Consider the following 17,547-nt stretch of genomic DNA (forward strand, 5'->3'; position numbering starts at 1 on the left):
GAGGAGATCAGGGACGCTAACACACTGTCTTTTTTTAAGGCACTCTTACAAACACACTATTTTAGACTCGCTTTTTGTTGTTTTCACTTCTGTTTTTGTTATTTACTGTCTGTTTTATTTTCTTGTTGTATTTGTATCATTATGTTTCATTAACTGTTGCCTATTGTGTTTTAAATGTGTGTAAAGTGCTCTGTAACTTGTTTTTGAAAATCCCAACATAAATAAAGTTCTTATTATATAGTTCTTATGCAGTATATATATATATATATATATATAAATAAATACATTTTGTTTGCAATAATGCCTCAAATGTGGTTATCAAACACTTTTGGCACTTATGACAACGATGTGTAATAAAGGCAGGATATTTTACACGTTATTGTTTATTGCACTGAAACAGTGAACTTCAATGTTAATTTAATCATTAGAAATAAATATGAAAAGGCTATCCAATGAGAACAATATCTAATTTACCCAAAGCATTGTTTTCAGCATTATGTTGTCTAAAAAATGTTTTCACATTGGCCAATATCGGTATATTATAAATATCTATTAATAAAACCCCACAGATAGGACAATTTATAATTTAGCACAAGTATCTGTCTGTTAAAAAAATAATTACACACCACCTGTCGGTCAACACGATGGGCTCATGAGATTGGCTCCAACAAGTGGCATCAAGCACGCAGATTTCCCAACTTGTTGTACATAAGCTGTGAATGATTGAATGAATGAGGCTCACGTGGATTGGAAACACTTGTGAACTGTGAATCTCACACCAACTGAATCTGTGGTGATGTCAGACTGCTTGGATGAAACCAGTGTGTGCGGTGTGATGTAACACAGAAGAGGAGCCGGTACGTACAGGATGTAGGCGATCACTCCGATGGACCAGCAGTCCACTGCTTTACTGTACGGCTTCTGGGCCAGAACCTCTGGAGCTGAGACACACAAACACAATCGGTTACAGAAAAAAAATCGTCTGCTAACGTGCCTCGTTTTTGCAGTAGCCCGGTAGTAAAGTTAACTACGCTAAAATCTGGACTGTGCTGCTACTTTCTTGTCAGCTTGAAGCCCAGTAAAATCTGCTACGTGATTTTTACGTGGAAATGCAGCTGTTTAATGAGCCTGAACACAGAGAAAATATGCAGACAGTCCATGTCTCCGCAGATTAAAATCACATGTCGGTTTGGTTGACGGTGGGAGATTTTGTGCAGGAGGACCAGATTCTCACGGCTCCAGAGTCGCACCTGGCATAAAAAATGACTTGTAACGATCCAAAACAATGCTGCGTTCAAATGTTGTGGTATTTACGTCAGAAATTTTCTAAAAGCCTCGAGTTCACGAGTTGTGACGTGTTGGCTGACGTTTACAGAAATGTCAGAGGACATGGAAGTTCATTTTTCGTTGGATGTTAAGCGAATATATAATTTAGATAATGGTCTATGTCTGAGGAAAATGTTGATCTTCCCAGCGGCCTCATCTTTTCCCTCTGTGTCTTTGGATTTCCTGCGTTATGTTACCTGCCCCTTAGCGTGCTAAATTGTTAGCCGCTGTGGCTTCTAGACGCCGTCCATGCTGCCGTTGCCTAGCAACCGTGTTTTTACGACTTAACCACTTGAACGCCAAACATACGTTGCACATGGCTTCCCATGTTGTAACCACGAGGTCACGAGTTCCATTTGAACGCAGCACGAGGCCCTTTTCCCTTAAGAGCTATTCTCCCTGCTGTTGGTGTTTAAAAGGAGGCGGTCCGGTCCGACCCGTGGACAGAACACATTACTGATGACAGTGAACTCATCATAACTTCACCTCACACATGCACACACAAGCCTGCCTCAGAAATAGATTTCACACACTCTCGCACACACACACGCACGCACGCACGCACACACACACACACACACACACACACACACACACACACAAAGAAATAACCCGTCAAATCTGGGGTAAAATAAGCTTTGCACACTTTGGCTAAACCAGAGTGATTAAGTTTGTTTATTGGTCTACAGTGACTCATTGTGAGTGTGTGTGTGTGTGTGTGTGTGTGTGTGTGTGTGTGTGTGTGTGTGTGTGTGTGTGTGTGTGTGTGTGTGTGTGTGTGTGTGTGTGTGTGTGTGTGCGTGCGTGTGTGTGTGTGGGGATTCAGAATAAGAACATTGTTACACACTGAGGTCACTGTGTCTGGTGTTCACTACTTCCAAAACTGAAATCAGGGTCAAACATGCTACTTGTATTACTACTTGTATTACAGTAGAGCATCCAGTCATAATAAATTTTAATTTGAACAAATTGTTTTGCTAAATTCTTATTTGTTTTGGTGTTTCTCTTCTGCATGTCCTATAAGACGGCTGTCAAAAACAGCGTGGGACTTTTTTGCTGGTGAAGGTTAATTCTCTGTTTCAGCTCATAATAACTACTCGGACCTTCTTTTATTATTTCTAAACAAACTGTTTATTGTGTTAAAATGGACCTTTGGATAGTTTGTCGTCTTGGTTTTTCTCGTGGGAAATAAAATCCTGTTGCTTGTTTGTGGTACAATATATTTTAAACTAAAGCCCGATGGATATAATGGCCATACACACAATACTGATATTCACTGATATGAAAGCAGCTTTTTAAATAGCGTAATGCAGAACAAGAGGTGTGGGGTAAATTAGATATCAACTGTATAATACTGGATGTGTGACTCCATTACACATCTTTGTCTTGAGTGTCAAAAGTATTTGATAACCACATTTAAGAGATTATTGCAAAAATATGCATTTAAATATACAGTATATACATTATATAAAGACTATCTGCTGAAATGTATATTGATTTAGGTGTTTATTTACTCCCTAACATAGGTGTGTCAGGTATTTTATTTCAAGTGTGTACAGTTATTATATATGGAGTATATACAGTTATTTGTGTTTTGTGGCATTAAGGTCAGTTTGGGTTTAGGGTCATGTATTATGGTTAACATAGAGACTTGCAGTGTCAGTAAAAACACCATAATTTGCTGACAGTGACACATTCAGCAATGTCAAATGTCACATTTTATTTCTGTGCGACAATGTAAATCAGCGGAAGTCATTTTGTCAACGGGAGCTTTTCATAAGTGGAGAATAAATGTCATTATGTTGTTCTCGTTGCGGCCATTCAAATCTGGTTTTCATTTGTATCTGGTTTATATTTAGACACGTCTGGGGTCGAAATACCCCGCAGCCCATCAAACCTCTGCAGGAGAGCGAGGAAAGGGGGGTGAAGCTGAAGGAGTTGGATGGAGGAAGCGTGGATGAGAAAGGAATGCAAGGATCTGACTATTAAAGTCAAATCTCAGCTGACGTCATTGTTTTTCTGATTGGTTAAGTGAGCGTGTTCCTCTGTGTTTGCATATTTGAGTCATGAGTATCTGAAGTATTTTAAAAGTCAAGTTTCAGAAGTGTTACATCGAAATCAGAGAAAAGCAGCCAGTTTGTGAGGCGCTGATGAAAATTGTTAAAACATTCAGAAATTGAGAAGTTTAACACGACAATGAAGCCCAGCTGGGTTCAGTTTATAGTTCATGATTCAAATTAAAACTGTTTTTTTATCAACCTGTCTGTCTGTATTTCCATTGCAGATTTGTTTATGTGACAGTTTGTGGGATCTTTGTTAGACAGAAGTTTTGTTTGTTGTCAGTGAACATCTGTCTCCCATAGCAACACACACATGATCACACACATGCTTGTTTCACCATTTTCATCTACGTAATGCCGTCATGCTTTGCATTAGCGAGTTGGCCAATCAATCTGCCGGTGGTGGCTGTGAGGTTTTACTTGTTTCACTGCCTGTTTCCCGTTTCTTTCTACAATGAGCTGAAAAAACATTTTTTAAGTGGTAAATCATTCATCAACTGAGGCGGTTAATGGTGATGTTTAGGGGCAAAATTATGAAGAAGAGGAAAGAGTCCAGACTGTTGGAGGTAAGGGACGTCTGACTGTCTTACCCACGTATCCCGGCGTGCCGCAGGCGGTGGACATGACGTCACCACTGCCCTCCATCTTGGAAAGACCAAAGTCACTGATCATGATCTTGGACTCATCTTGAGGATTAAAATACAACAGGTTCTCTGGCTGCAAGAGAGGAAGGAAAGGAAGGAAAAATGTAAGGGAAGAAAGAAAGAAAGAAAGAAAGAAAGAAAGAAAGAAAGAAAGAATCAATATATGATTATTTTGGTTTCATTTTTGTCAGTAAAGAAAAATAAATGCAATTTGAAGCTTTTTAAACACATAACTTTCCCCTCTTGCCCCTTTTGATACTGCTCTGGTTTATGGAGTTCATTCTGACCAATCCCCTCTCTTCCAACAGCCGGCATGCGCCACTCCGACCCACAATGCACTGCATGTGTCAAGCCAGTGCCCTCATTGCTGCGGTAAATCATTGGCTGTCAAGTGAGTGCCGTTCGTGTGGGTTTAAACTGTCGGAGGGGAGAGTGAGTACTGTATATACTCGTGTGTGTGTGTGTGTGTGGTAAGGCCTCGGTGAACGAGCAGGGAATGTTTGTTTGTGCGTGTGTGTGTGTGTGTGTGTGTGTGTGTGTGTGTGTGTGTGTGTGTGTGTGTGTGTGTGTGTGTGTGTGTGTGTGTGTGTGTGTGTGTGTGTGTGTGTGTGTGTGTGTGTGTGTGTGTGTGTGTGTGTGGTAAGGCCTCGGTGAACGAGCAGGGAATGTTTGTTTGTGCGTGTGTGTGTGTGTGTGTGTGTGTGTGTGTGTGTTACCTTCAGGTCTCGGTGTACGATGCCCATCTTGTGCAGGTAGTTGACAGCGTCCAGAACTTGTCGGATCAGCGTGCTCGCGTCCTTCTCCGTGTAGAAACCTTTCTCCACGATTCGGTCGAACAGCTCGCCGCCGGACACCCTGCAGGACAGGACAGGGGACCAAGTGTGAGTGTGTGTGTGTGAAAAACATTAGCATACACACATGGCAATAACCGGTAACAGGCTGGAGGCGGGAGAAGAGGGGCACTGGGTCGAGATTTCTGATAATTTATGAGCTGTAGGTGTTTCCAGCCAAGAGTGTGTGGAAGCTGTGAGCCATGTGTTACACACACACACACACACACACACACACACACACACACACACACACACACACACACACACACACACACACACACACACACACACACACACACACACAATCTTACAATACATGTTACCTTTAAAAATGTGCTAAAAACACAGTCTCCTATATCGTGTTTTCTTTGTGTTTCCACACTGATTCACAGCTGCATTTCACACATTTTCTGATGTCTGTCTACTTGGATCACAACTCTCACGATTGTTTTAAGATAATTCTTTAATCTATATCTGTTTTCTGTCATTCAGATGTAGCAGCAAATGAAAATGCCTAAATGATCACAGTGGAGGACTGGTGTTTGTCTTTTTCGGCTGTAATATTTGACATTTTTCCAACAGTAACCGATCAGGACAGGTTTGAGAAAAGATTAAAAGATTCACATTTTTCATCAAACACACAAGTAAGACCATTTTTATGAGTCAAAGTAGGTCAAATATTCTCAAATATCCGCACTGTAGCGCTGCAGGTGAAACCAGTCTCTGGAGAAAAAAAAACCCCAAAAACCCCCATCCTATTTGATCCAACAAAAATACTTTTAAGAAGTTAATCTGCAATGTTCTCCCCTCTGGCAGATTGCTTCAATAGTTGTTTTTATATTTGCATGACTCCGGACCGCATGACATAACTTGTCCAGGTGTACAAGTGATACGGTTCATTCAGGTGATAGCCGCTTATCACCTTGACAGCGGACGCAGAGCTCCCCCTGCTGGAGGACCACCGATGGCTCACCCCGCAATATCGTCGTCGTTGTTCTACTCATATCTGAGTATTCGTGACTTTTTTGATGAAGTCTCTCCATTCATAGCGGTTTTGAGCTTTGATGTAGCAGCTATGAATTGATTTCTTTATGAGAGTTGTAATTCCATCTGTCCGGCGGAGTTTCTGTCCTCCTCTGCTTCTTTTCACTTCCACTTTACCAAACATAATCAGCTTTTCCAGATTGTCTCCTTCACGCGCGGCAATGTGACCAAAATATTGCAGTTTTTGTTTTGCAACCACTGTGAAAAGATTCTTTTTTTTTCTCCAATTTAATAGAATATAATTTTATCTAAATGTTTGGATGTTAATGCGGACTGTTTGGTATATGCAAGAAGCATGTAAATAGTTGCTGCAGCAACACGGTAATTCAATTCAACTTTAGGTATGAAATCACCAGGCAACATGGTCCAAAAACACTTTATAATCACAACATGGAAACAAAAAAACATAAAAAATAAAATAAAAAAAGAAGCAGCATGACTCTAAACTAGCAATAATAATAGTGTTACTAATAAAAATACTTATATAAGTAGTAGTAACCAGCATGTAGTTTTCTCTTCGGTATGTACAACATCTTTGTACTTCCTCCTTTTAATCATAATAATGAAGGACAAACACAAATTACACACGAGCACAAAAGTGGACCAGAGGTCACGAACACGGTGCACACGGTATTCACAAGGACAAACACGCACACACAAGTTGCCCGGTGTGTCTGCGGGGCGTCGTCACAGCGACAGATCAGATTAGAGACTGTGGAAGTTGAACTCTGATGAAGTTTCTGAAAAAAAGAGATTGGAATTAATTGCTAATCCCCTCTCTCTCTCTCTCTCTCTCTCTCTCTCTCTCCCTCTCTCTCTCTCTCTCTCCCCCTCTCTCTCCCCCTCTCTCTCTCTCTCTCTCTCTCCCCCTCTCTCTCCCTCTCTCTCTCTTTTCAAAGAGGCTGGTGACTTGCTCGCTTCTAGAGGCAGTCATGTCTGGGAATGAGGAGAAAGGGCTAAATGTGCAAACACACACACACACACACACACACACACACACACACACACACACACACACACACACACACACACACACACACACACACACACACACACACACACACACACACACACACACACACACACACACACACACACACAGCAAAAGGGAGATCAGCCACCAGCCTGTATGGTTGCATAAGCGTTTGCGTAAGGAGACTATGGCAATCAGACAGGAGCTCCCACACAAGAACACACACAAAAGCAGATATACAGATGCACACACACACACACACACACACACACACACACACACACACTCTCTCACACACACACACACACACACACACACACACACACACACACACACACACACACACACACACACACACACACACACACACACACACACACACGAAGATAAAAAGCACATACAACCAAAGATGAGCACAAAAACTAGGAAAGACACACATACAAGGTCACGCACATACACAGGCACACACACATCAAAGGCAAACATAATCAGTACAATGTCAAACAAATTCACATACACACACTCACACACACACACACACACATTAGAAAGAGGATTCATCTTTTCTCATTGGATAAAAACTAATCTTCAAAGAGTTTGTGAACTGCTGTTCTGAAGACTCAAGTTTAGATTTCGGCCGTCGCCATCTTGATATTTTGGACCATATTTGGATGAGTTGGGGAGGAGCAAGTGGTGGATCTAACTCGATCTGATTGGGAACCCAAGGACATGACGCTCGCCCCAATAAGTGAGGAAGAGCCATGTCCTTAAATCGAACTGCACTACAGACTAAGACCCGCCCCCAAACATACTGCTTTTTGATGCCTAATATCTAATTAATGAAGAGATTGTTGTCAGATGGACCACCAGAAAACCAATAAGAAGGACTGACTTTAGTGAATGACACCATTATGACTTGTGGAAATTTTTTTTTATTGACATTGTATTTCAAGTTAAATGGGAGTCTATGGAGTCAGAGCCTTTTTGGTGCCAAACCCTAGTGGCCATCAGTGGTGTTGCTCCTAACGGCACCTCCGCATTGGCCTCACTTGTCGGACCCGGAAGCTATGTGTACTTTTATATCCAGTCAATGACATAGAAACTTCCCTCATCTCAAAATGAGATAAAAAAGAAAACATGTTGTTGACATAAAAACATCAATAGCTCTGTTGTTTTCATGTCTCCAGAATGCAGTGCTGCTCTGGTAAACTTGTATTTTCCTCAACTGTGCCGTTTTGGTTTCTTGGTGACTCCAGGAGGAGGAGGAGGAGGAGGAAGGTGCCAATCCAGTGGTGCAGCGCAATCTGGGTGCCAAGAGTGAGATCACAGCCTGCTCTGAGCAGGTCGGTGGCTTTATGTGATGAAGGCACACAAACAGAAACCTACCTAATATTACACAACCCACTTTATTCACATTTTGCTTCATCTATTCACTGGAGTGGTCAAACTAACAACAGAAACCTCATTTCTTGTTCTTTTAATTGATGACTCTGCTGTGAATGAGCTGGTGTGTTGGACACTGACGCATTGAAAACAGTTCACTCAGTCTGTTAAAGGATTGTAGATCAAATAAGAGTAGCTTGTCAGTCCTTCACTTGCATCTTCATCCTGCATGTTTTAAAATGACAATAGACATGTTGTGAGCCCGGCATCATGTGGTGGAGATTGTTTGGCGTAAATATTATATCCGTGATGTTTCAGTGTTTATTCAAAAATCCTGATAATGTCGCAGTATGAAGATTAACAACTGGATTGTCAGTAGTTATTTTTGTATGAAAAAGCTAAATTTAACTGAACGAAACCTCAACTACCTCAAAACCCAGAGTATGGCTGGACTGTTTATGAAACACTCTCTAGACTTTTAATCTGAAACAAGAGCTTTTAATTTGAAACTGATAAAGGAAGTTGTGATATTTGCCCAACCGAAGGTGACCTCATCTGACAGACATGTGTTAGAAGGAGAATGATTAAAGAAATAAATGTACTTTCATTTTATACATTGCCCTACAGTGGTATCTACCGGCAGATGGCTCTTGTATAGATTAGTATCATAACATAAAATCTATGACTTTCAAATCTTCAATATGTCCATCAGATTAAAAAAAAAAAGTTTCATCATCTGCTCTTTTAGATTAATAAACTACATCGTGGTCGGTAATAGTTTTTTTTCTGAGGAAAACTCTCCACAGGATTCTCAGTTTGTTGTGATGGAGGGAGTCCTGTGTTTACAAGGAATGGAAGTGGTGCATGTGATTGGCCACGACTGTCACAACCTCTAACCTGCTCACCTATGATGTATCACCTTTTGCCTCGTGTTGACGTGAAAAGTAAGATACCTCATGTTTAGATGCCAAAAACCACGTGGTCAGGTTTAGGAGAAGATTATGGTCTGGATTAAACGTGACACGATCGCAATTCAATTTGGTTCATGCACCAAAACTACTTGATAAGGGCCCGGAAAAGATCTTGTTTTGGGTTCAAATAAATGAGTAAACAAGTAATGCTACATATGTTGCGTAAGTTACTTCGGTTGCGTGAGTTTAATACATTATGGAAAGGAGGGAAAGAAATCCACTTCGACTTTATCTTGGATTCGGGTCGACACGGGTCAAAAGTCCTGTGTTTGCTTCATACAACCAGTCCCAGCCTCCTCCGTACATGGACTTTATATCGCTCCCTGTATGGTACCCTCTAGTGGACAGACAGGAGTATTACACATTTTGATGAGATAGTGGGGCTGTGAGTGTGGCTATTTTCAGGCCATACCAGTAGTGTAACTGACACAACCCTGGACACAACCTGCAGTCAGTCAAGTGCTGCAGGATTAAAGAAAATCGGGACACAAATATTTTTGCCGAATAAATATTGCAACGTCCCTCCCTCCTTCCTTTTCACTGCCCCTCCATCCATTTCTTCTCTGTCAGCTGATCCGGCGGGCGATCTTATCGTCCCCTCTCGCTGTGCATCATGGCAGAGAGCGAACCTTAAGGGTGCGTGTGTGTGAACATGCTCTTCGCCATGGCAGAGATGAAGAGTAATTACCGCCTTGTAGTAATCACAGCAGAGCGTCAGAGACCTGACCGGAGCCACGGAGCCGTCGCAGTCATTAGAAGCCGTGGAGGGAAGTAAAAAACCCCCTCGCTGCACCTCCAGGCTGCTTCCTTTGACAGAGACCTTGTTTGTTTGCTTGAACACTTAAATATAAATAAGGCAATGATGTAGAAACAATCATGCAAGCACTTTAATTACTCTAATTATATTAAACTTCTAACGTGTGTAAACATAACCTGATTAACACAGCTGGACAGCTTTTAAGCAATCAATGCTGAGCTCTGATCTGAGCATTTCTTGCTTTGATTTTGTATATGCACCAGCTAAACTGATAGAGATAAACAGGAAACATCACCCAACTGTTAAAAAATATCATAATATATCAACGACATGACGACCCACACTGAATAAAATCATTGACTTAGATTTATTTACTTGCTGACATAGTTAGCATTGTAGGTTGGCTAACAATAAAGGACTGGTAAAGAAGACAAAATATGATCAACCAATTAATAAGAATTTCCTATTTCTTTGATCAATATGTAGATTTTTAAGTTGCAATTTCAAAGTTTCATGTTCAAAATCAAACTGATTATCAACATGTAATCATTGGATTCCACCGTTGAGAGTTGATTCAGACAACGTTTTTAAATGAATCCTAAACGCATCAAACTACAGTAACAGGAAATACGTCAGGTTGAAATAAACTGGAATTACACTGTGAAGGTCCTGCAGACGCACACAATTACAACGTAATTTGAGTCGACATCATAAATCAGGTTGAAGTACGGTGGAGCTGTGATGTCACAAAACCATGAAGCAGTAACAAGGACTAACAGGAAAGTGAAAATAGTTATATACTGTACAGATACATACTATAGTCTCTAGAAGAGCTTCAAACATACGGTGGACTGTGCAGACGCTTCAATAACTTGTTTTCTGAATTCATAATCAGAACTCGTAATTGAATTTGAATGACAGCTTTGGCACAAAAGTCCATGTTAAAAACAAGTTTCAGTGTTTGTAGGTTTTTGGAAGAGCACTGATTTAACTCTGAGCCGACCACCAGCCCTCCACCCATAAACCCCGGCAGTATCTGAATACCCGCAATTTTAACCTCAAATATAAATCCGACATCCATATTTCGATGTTCCGATTCCAACGTGAACAAACCGAAGAAGTGAAACACTGAACGAACTGCTGTCACAGAACAAACCAGTGTAAACAAAGGTTTACGGCTATGAACACCAACAAAAAGCTGTGAGCTGGTGAGCGTGTCCTCCTGCTTACAGTCTTCCTTTAAACCCACGACAAACTGACGAGAAGGCGGTTTTCCAAAAGCACGTTGAAAACTGCATCAACAAACTCAGCTACTTTCTTCTGGATTTGGTTCGAGCCAGATCCTCCCTCCACTGAAGGCGCTTCTGTCTTTTACTAATATGCAACTCACAACACAAGCAGCATCAATAGAAAGCCCCCGTTGCAATGGGTTGCATTGATATAATAGCAGCACGGACTGATTGCCTCCCTGCGGTCGAGGTTACGTAAGACAAGCTGTGATGAACGGGAGCGAAGGAAACGCTGTCAGACTGCATCGATCTGCCGCGCTGCAATTACACAGAAAACATCCAAAAATCCTTTGTTGGCTAAATGAGATTTCTGTCCGCCGGAAAACAGACCTGACATTTCTGCAAATGCATTTAATTATAACACATGAGGTTCCTTACTACTGCAGAGACAAACACAGCTGTTACACAAGCCTCACTTTGTGCCACATGTTGGCAGAAGCGCTGCTGAGTTCGTGCTGAGATGAATCCCAGTTTTACAAGAAGGGATGAACACGCCAGCATCCTGTTTCACAGATCCGCTGGAGAGTGATGAAGCTGCAGCGCTGTGTACAGGTTAATGAGGGACAGTCTGCAGCAAAAAGGGAGTCTGAACTCCTCTCTGTCTCTTATATTTTAACATTCACTGCACAGCGCTGCGTGTCTGTCTCTGATTGTCTGTCTGCAACGAACACGCAGGCGCCAAGAGCAGAACTGTGAAAACAGTCAGACGGCAGAATAAAACAAGCACTTCTGAAGGATACAGTTGTGATAGAAATCAATCGAAACCAGTCAGAAGTTGCGGATAGCCTCCGTTAGGCGCTTTCGGGCTGCGACGAGCTGACGTGTGCTTAAACAGCTCTTTGAGAATTGAGGGATACATCACAGGTGAGACAGAACGATCTGGGTTTCGTGATAACAAGTGACAGCTTTTATATTGATGGTGCATTCATAAACAACCGGGAAGAAGGTCTGACGTCACTGGAAATGGGAACGTTTGTGGTGAAAGCGAGAGATGCACTTGCTCAGCGCAAAAATAAGTCAGTTCATGCTCAATTGCTGGCTGTTTTAAACTTTATTGGTTAAAAACGACGTGTACAAATGTATTGTACAAATAATAATGCCTCCACTTCGTCCCTGTGATGGTCTACATGGGTGACGACGAGGTTGTTTGTCACTCTTCTGTATTCAGACAGCAGATTTCCTGTGGGCGGCCATGTTGCCTCTTTGTTGTTGTCATGTGAACTCTCTCCACTGGCAAGTCGGAGGTTACCAAATCTGAACTTTCCCACTTCCCAGCTGTCTGAACGCACCATGACCATATCATAATCTGTTAATCTGTCAATATAAAAATAGTTTAGTGGGGTTTTAAACCGGCATTCAATTATTTTGTTATCGTTTATCGCAGAGCAACAGACTAAACACAACGCTGATATATTATCACCTCTATAAATTGATATGGTTAACGTGTTAGCAGAGCAACATTAGCATTCATTTGGAGTCATTATGATTCTGGCCACCGAGAAAATATGTGCATAATTCACTTCCCTTTTACGAGTTTTTCTCCACCAACTCCAGGGGGAAATATCTGGCTCTTTAGCTGCTGAACTATCACTTCGTTAGTGTGCAGTCTGGTTAACGGGAGCGTTTTCATGGAAAACAACAGCTTTTTGCAGCCCGAAGAAAATGCCAATGACGAGCAGTTAGAATGAATAAAAACTGTCTATTTGTGGGCTGTAAAACCAAAACAGAGAGCTGCAAGACACTAAAACACACTTGAACTAAAGGCACTGTGGAGCCCGGTGATAATTGTCAGTGGGTTCAACTCTATGACCAACCCCTTTTTATATGTAGTCATCTGATCCATATAGAAATATTGATTAATGCAGCTTTAAGTTCACTTATGAAACAAAAAAAAAATACTGTTTTGACTGAGAATGTTCAGAGTTTATGGAAAAGCTCAGTATTTACAAATGAATTGCTCTTTATCTAAAAATGTATTATTTACATATTTAATGTCATAACTTATTTAGATTTCGTACATGTTCAGGGAGATCGAAGTATGTATTTGCTGACATATTCATCACTTCGGTGGACAGAAATCCAGCTGCATCACATTTTCTGTTTTGCGACATTGCATTATGCTGATAATGCCACCCGCTGCAATTCTCAAGGTTATCCCGAAATGTTATAACCCACGTGTTACCTTTGACCTGGTAACTATGGAAACGGGCCTGTGTTCCATGAACAGATGGTAACAGTAAATACAACAAAAAAAAAACTGGAAGAAAGGAACAAAAAAATGCTGGTGAGCAGGAGGAAGGTAAGAGATGATGGAAATAAGGTGAGGTGAGGAAATGAGTGTAAGAGAGGCAGATGGTGTGAGACAGGAGTGAAAGAGGAGATGGGGGGATGGAGGGGAGGTGTGGGGGAGGATGACGGAGCAGAGGTGAGCAGAGGTCCTCCCCATCTCTGTGCCACACAGATAATAAAATAAAATAAAACAGCAGGTACAGTCAAAGTCCTGGTTAATGAACTATTGACTTTTAAAATCTGTGTTATAAAGCGTGGCCCATCAGGTCAGTTCAAATCAAATCAGTCTCAACTCTACCCCACAACTGCTGATTAAATGGTGGCATTTCCCTTTAAAAATATCTAATGAGAGCATTTCAAGTCTCACATATTATCCTTCATGTCCAGCACATCTACAAACGTAGAGCAGACTGTAATATGAGTTATTTCCCAGTGAAGTCAGGGATCGTTGTTTCCTTCCCATGCAAACCGTAGTAAACATCACAAACAGGTGGCCAGCTGGCCAGGAAGCAAACACTGCTAACAGGTTTTATTCATGACAACAGGAACCTCAATCAAAAGGTCAACATTGTGGGTAAACAGCTTAAACCAGAGCTAAGACTTTCGACTGGAGTCTGGCCAGCAGGGGGATTTTCAGTGATGTAACGGCAGAGACGTCGAAAGAACTTGAGTTCTGTGAAAAGCTGAATATATTTCTTAATTTACCTTTTGAGAAAAAGACCTGAGGCCACTAACACTAAATTCTTAGCTTGACAACCAAGAACTGGACATTAAAAGTAGCCAGAGAACAGTCTTAAGGAGAAATAACACATTCGTCCTTATGAAATAATAGTTGAATTAACAGCTAATAAACTACATATTTACTGAATTCAATACACTGAATGGTTACAGCCATATTTGATCTGAAATAACCAAGATAATATGAGCTAATGTTACATGTTCCCTGACTTTGTGACTCATTGCTAATTAATTCACGAGAGCGATCTTGTTTATTGTGCTTATTATGTAGAAATAAAACTGTTCTCACCTGAGATAAAACATACAAATGACTCCTTCAACACAAACTGACAAGAACATAACGAGCATTTATGAGAGACATCCGGCAGTTTTTCTTCTTTTCAATGTCTTTAACCTGGATGAAAAATATCAGTCTGAACATAAATAGCATTAAATATCAGCCAGTTCAAATGTCCATCATCACATCAGGTGTGATTTAATATGTCACAGTAACCTGTGGCTGCAGAACCAGATCACAGACAATACAAGAGACCAGTTCAACCTCTAAGTTAAAAAAAAACCAACAACTTTTAAAGCTGAATGAGTTATAGACGCAGTGTCAATTAATTCAATTCAATTCAAATTATGCATTAGATGTTTTTTGTATATCGATGACTGATATCATGGAGCAGTGAGTCCATAGCCCGGTCATGAAAGCTTTAAAATTATTCGGTTAGTCTGGATACGCTTTTATATTTCCAAAAGAAATACCGTAGTTTTTAGACTGAAAACAAGATCGCAGAAGACACCGAGTGTCTTCACTAATTAAGCATCCTGTCAGAGCGCTTATCACCGCATCATCGTGAAAATGATCTGCATGATGTCACTCACAAGTTCGCTCCCTGAATCAACAATTACAACATCGCAGGAGCAAACTTGTTGTTTCTTGTAGTCAGACCGGAGCTGGTTTAGAAATCGAAGCAGCAAAACACGTGTGGTGGGCGAACAGATTATCCGCTTGTAAACATACCGTCGGTTGTATAATCCACGGCCGTGACTTCCACCTGAACTTGACTGATATGTTTCCAGCACGAGTGCCAAACTTCCAGACCAACTTCTCTTCTTATGTAAGCAGCTCTAACCTTGCAGAGGAGATCAGTAGGGCACCGAACCACCGGTGACCCTGCCTCCTTTCACGGCTGTCCGTCAAAGCAGGGATGCTACTGACGTAGCAGAGGTCTTCTGTGTGTGTGTGTGTGTGTGTGTGTGGGAGGACGGGTGGGCCTTTTGTGTGTGTTACTTTGTTGAGCTGTCAATGAAGTGAAAAGTGTGTGTTTTGATGGGTGGGTGGACAGCAGAATAAGATTCAAAGTGTGAGAAAGACAGAGATGAGGTATCATGATTTTTTTGAGACATGTAGTGTTTAGTGTTTGATGAGTAAGTCATTACATTTGAACAAATCTCCATGTGAGTGTGAATGATCAGAATCTAACCGGGATCAACACTCTCACAGTGGAATTGCTCTTATTTACGTCTTTTCTTTTTAAATGTTCAAACGTTGTATCTTTTTTTTTTTTTATTGTAAAAAAAACAACACAAAAATACAACTCAACAAACAAGAGAGTTTGTATTTTTCGTCTTTCAATGTGAAAAAAGCTTAATCTCTTTCAGAATAAAAGTAAAAATGGGAAATGAGTCATTGCTCTCAGAAAAAAGTGGGTAGACCAAGTGTGAATAAATGGATTGCAGGATTATGTACAACTTTGCCATTAGAAAGAATTACATCGTTTTACAACATCTAGGTTCCCTTCATATATTATCTCAGAGCACAGATTTAGGCCAAAAGCATCTGGTGGTTCTTAAGAAGCCCTCTGTGATGTTCAACTATGTCCAGGATGTCTCATCTTCAACATATGCACATTAACATTATTAGGGCCCGAGCACCGAGCATCGGTGAAGCTGGACTGAAATGTATCTTCACAATGAGGTCCTCAACCACCAAAGTACGTTGTTGTTGTTTTTGGTTGTTGTTTTTTTGTTGTTTTCTTTTCATTAAAATTTAATACAGATATTGTTGGTGAAAAAAAAAGAGGACTCACAAAAGACGGATTAAAATGAAAAGAGACGGATTAAGACGGATTTAAGAAAAAGAAAAACTGCAGTGGCAGAGGACAAAGAACTCCAAAGAAATACTGTATTTCCCACAATGCAACTGTTTTTTTGTATCTTTTCATTTTGGTGTTTCAAAAGACAAATTATCTGGGCGCCACAGGCCAGATTGTTCTCTCTTGTGGACGACCACTTAAATTTGATGGAAAAAAAACTCCAGCAGAACTCAAATCTCAAAACAGTGAAGCTAAACGCACTCTGAAGTGGAGTCACTGCTTTACGTGTTGTTAGGTTAAGCTTTCTACATATTAAAGGCTCCAATGTTATCACCTTGTTAGGGAATTAAACTATAACTCTAAAAGACAAGGCTGAGAAAACAATTAAAACGTAATCATTTGTGGACCAAATTTCAGAATAAATTCTCACCATGAAATAATGAAATTGTCTCCGGGTCGCTAGTTTGAGACTCTTTTCTTGCCTCCTAAGTGCTCACTGCTTCCAAACCTTCAATTCAGAACACAGGTGCATAGTTTCATTTCTTACCTCTCTACTGCTGACTCATTAATAAAGAGTATAAAATACCCCAAAAGATACCGAAGTAAATAAACAAATAAATAATGTGTCCTAAATTTGTACTTCCTTCCAGACACAGAGGACATGAGGCAACTGTTTTTACAGACTGACAGTCTGAAAGTGGAAAACTGAGATTCAACGTGTGAAATAGGTGGATTGACCCTTTAAGAGGAGCTCGTCATCACCTGATAAAATGGTCTCCCGGGGGCCTCGTGGATGTCTCTGGTGTCCCATCAGTAACGCACACACCACTCATCCAAAACACAACGAAGACAAAGCACGTGGACTCACAGCTGCATGATCAGGTAGAGGTGGTCGGGACTCTCGTAGATGTCCTCCAGTGCCACGATGTTCTCATGCTTGATCCTGCAAAACAAAAACAAAGCATCCGGTAAAAGCTTTTTACTTCAAAGCTGCAGCGTGTTTCACATCACACAACGGCCCATTACAACCAAATTGACTTTTAATCCTATTGGTCGCCGACGGACTGCAGAAATGTGGCTCCCCCATTAAATGTCTGTCACGTTCTCATAATCCACAGTAATACCCTGACAGTGTTTTACCCAGCGTGGCCTCATA

General features: G+C 40.9%; 1 protein-coding gene across 2 annotated transcripts in view; it reads right to left on the reverse strand.

The window, feature by feature from the left end:
• Positions 1–17,547, reverse strand: part of camk1da (calcium/calmodulin-dependent protein kinase 1Da) — a 66,927-nt gene that overhangs the window by 11,112 nt on the left and 38,268 nt on the right. For both annotated transcript variants that reach the window (XM_069700114.1, XM_069700115.1), the window contains exons 3-6: positions 17,260–17,334; positions 4,747–4,885; positions 3,977–4,103; positions 866–941 (exon numbers count right to left, since the gene is read on the reverse strand). In XM_069700114.1, coding sequence (XP_069556215.1) covers positions 866–941; positions 3,977–4,103; positions 4,747–4,885; positions 17,260–17,334 — 417 coding nt within the window. The remainder of the gene's footprint in view (positions 1–865; positions 942–3,976; positions 4,104–4,746; positions 4,886–17,259; positions 17,335–17,547) is intronic.

This window comes from Brachyistius frenatus, unplaced genomic scaffold (genome assembly GCF_029030835.1).
Source record: "Brachyistius frenatus isolate BFR_SWC_R1_liver_20210118 unplaced genomic scaffold, ASM2903083v1 Contig_32, whole genome shotgun sequence".
Classification (NCBI taxonomy): Eukaryota; Metazoa; Chordata; class Actinopteri; family Embiotocidae; genus Brachyistius; species Brachyistius frenatus.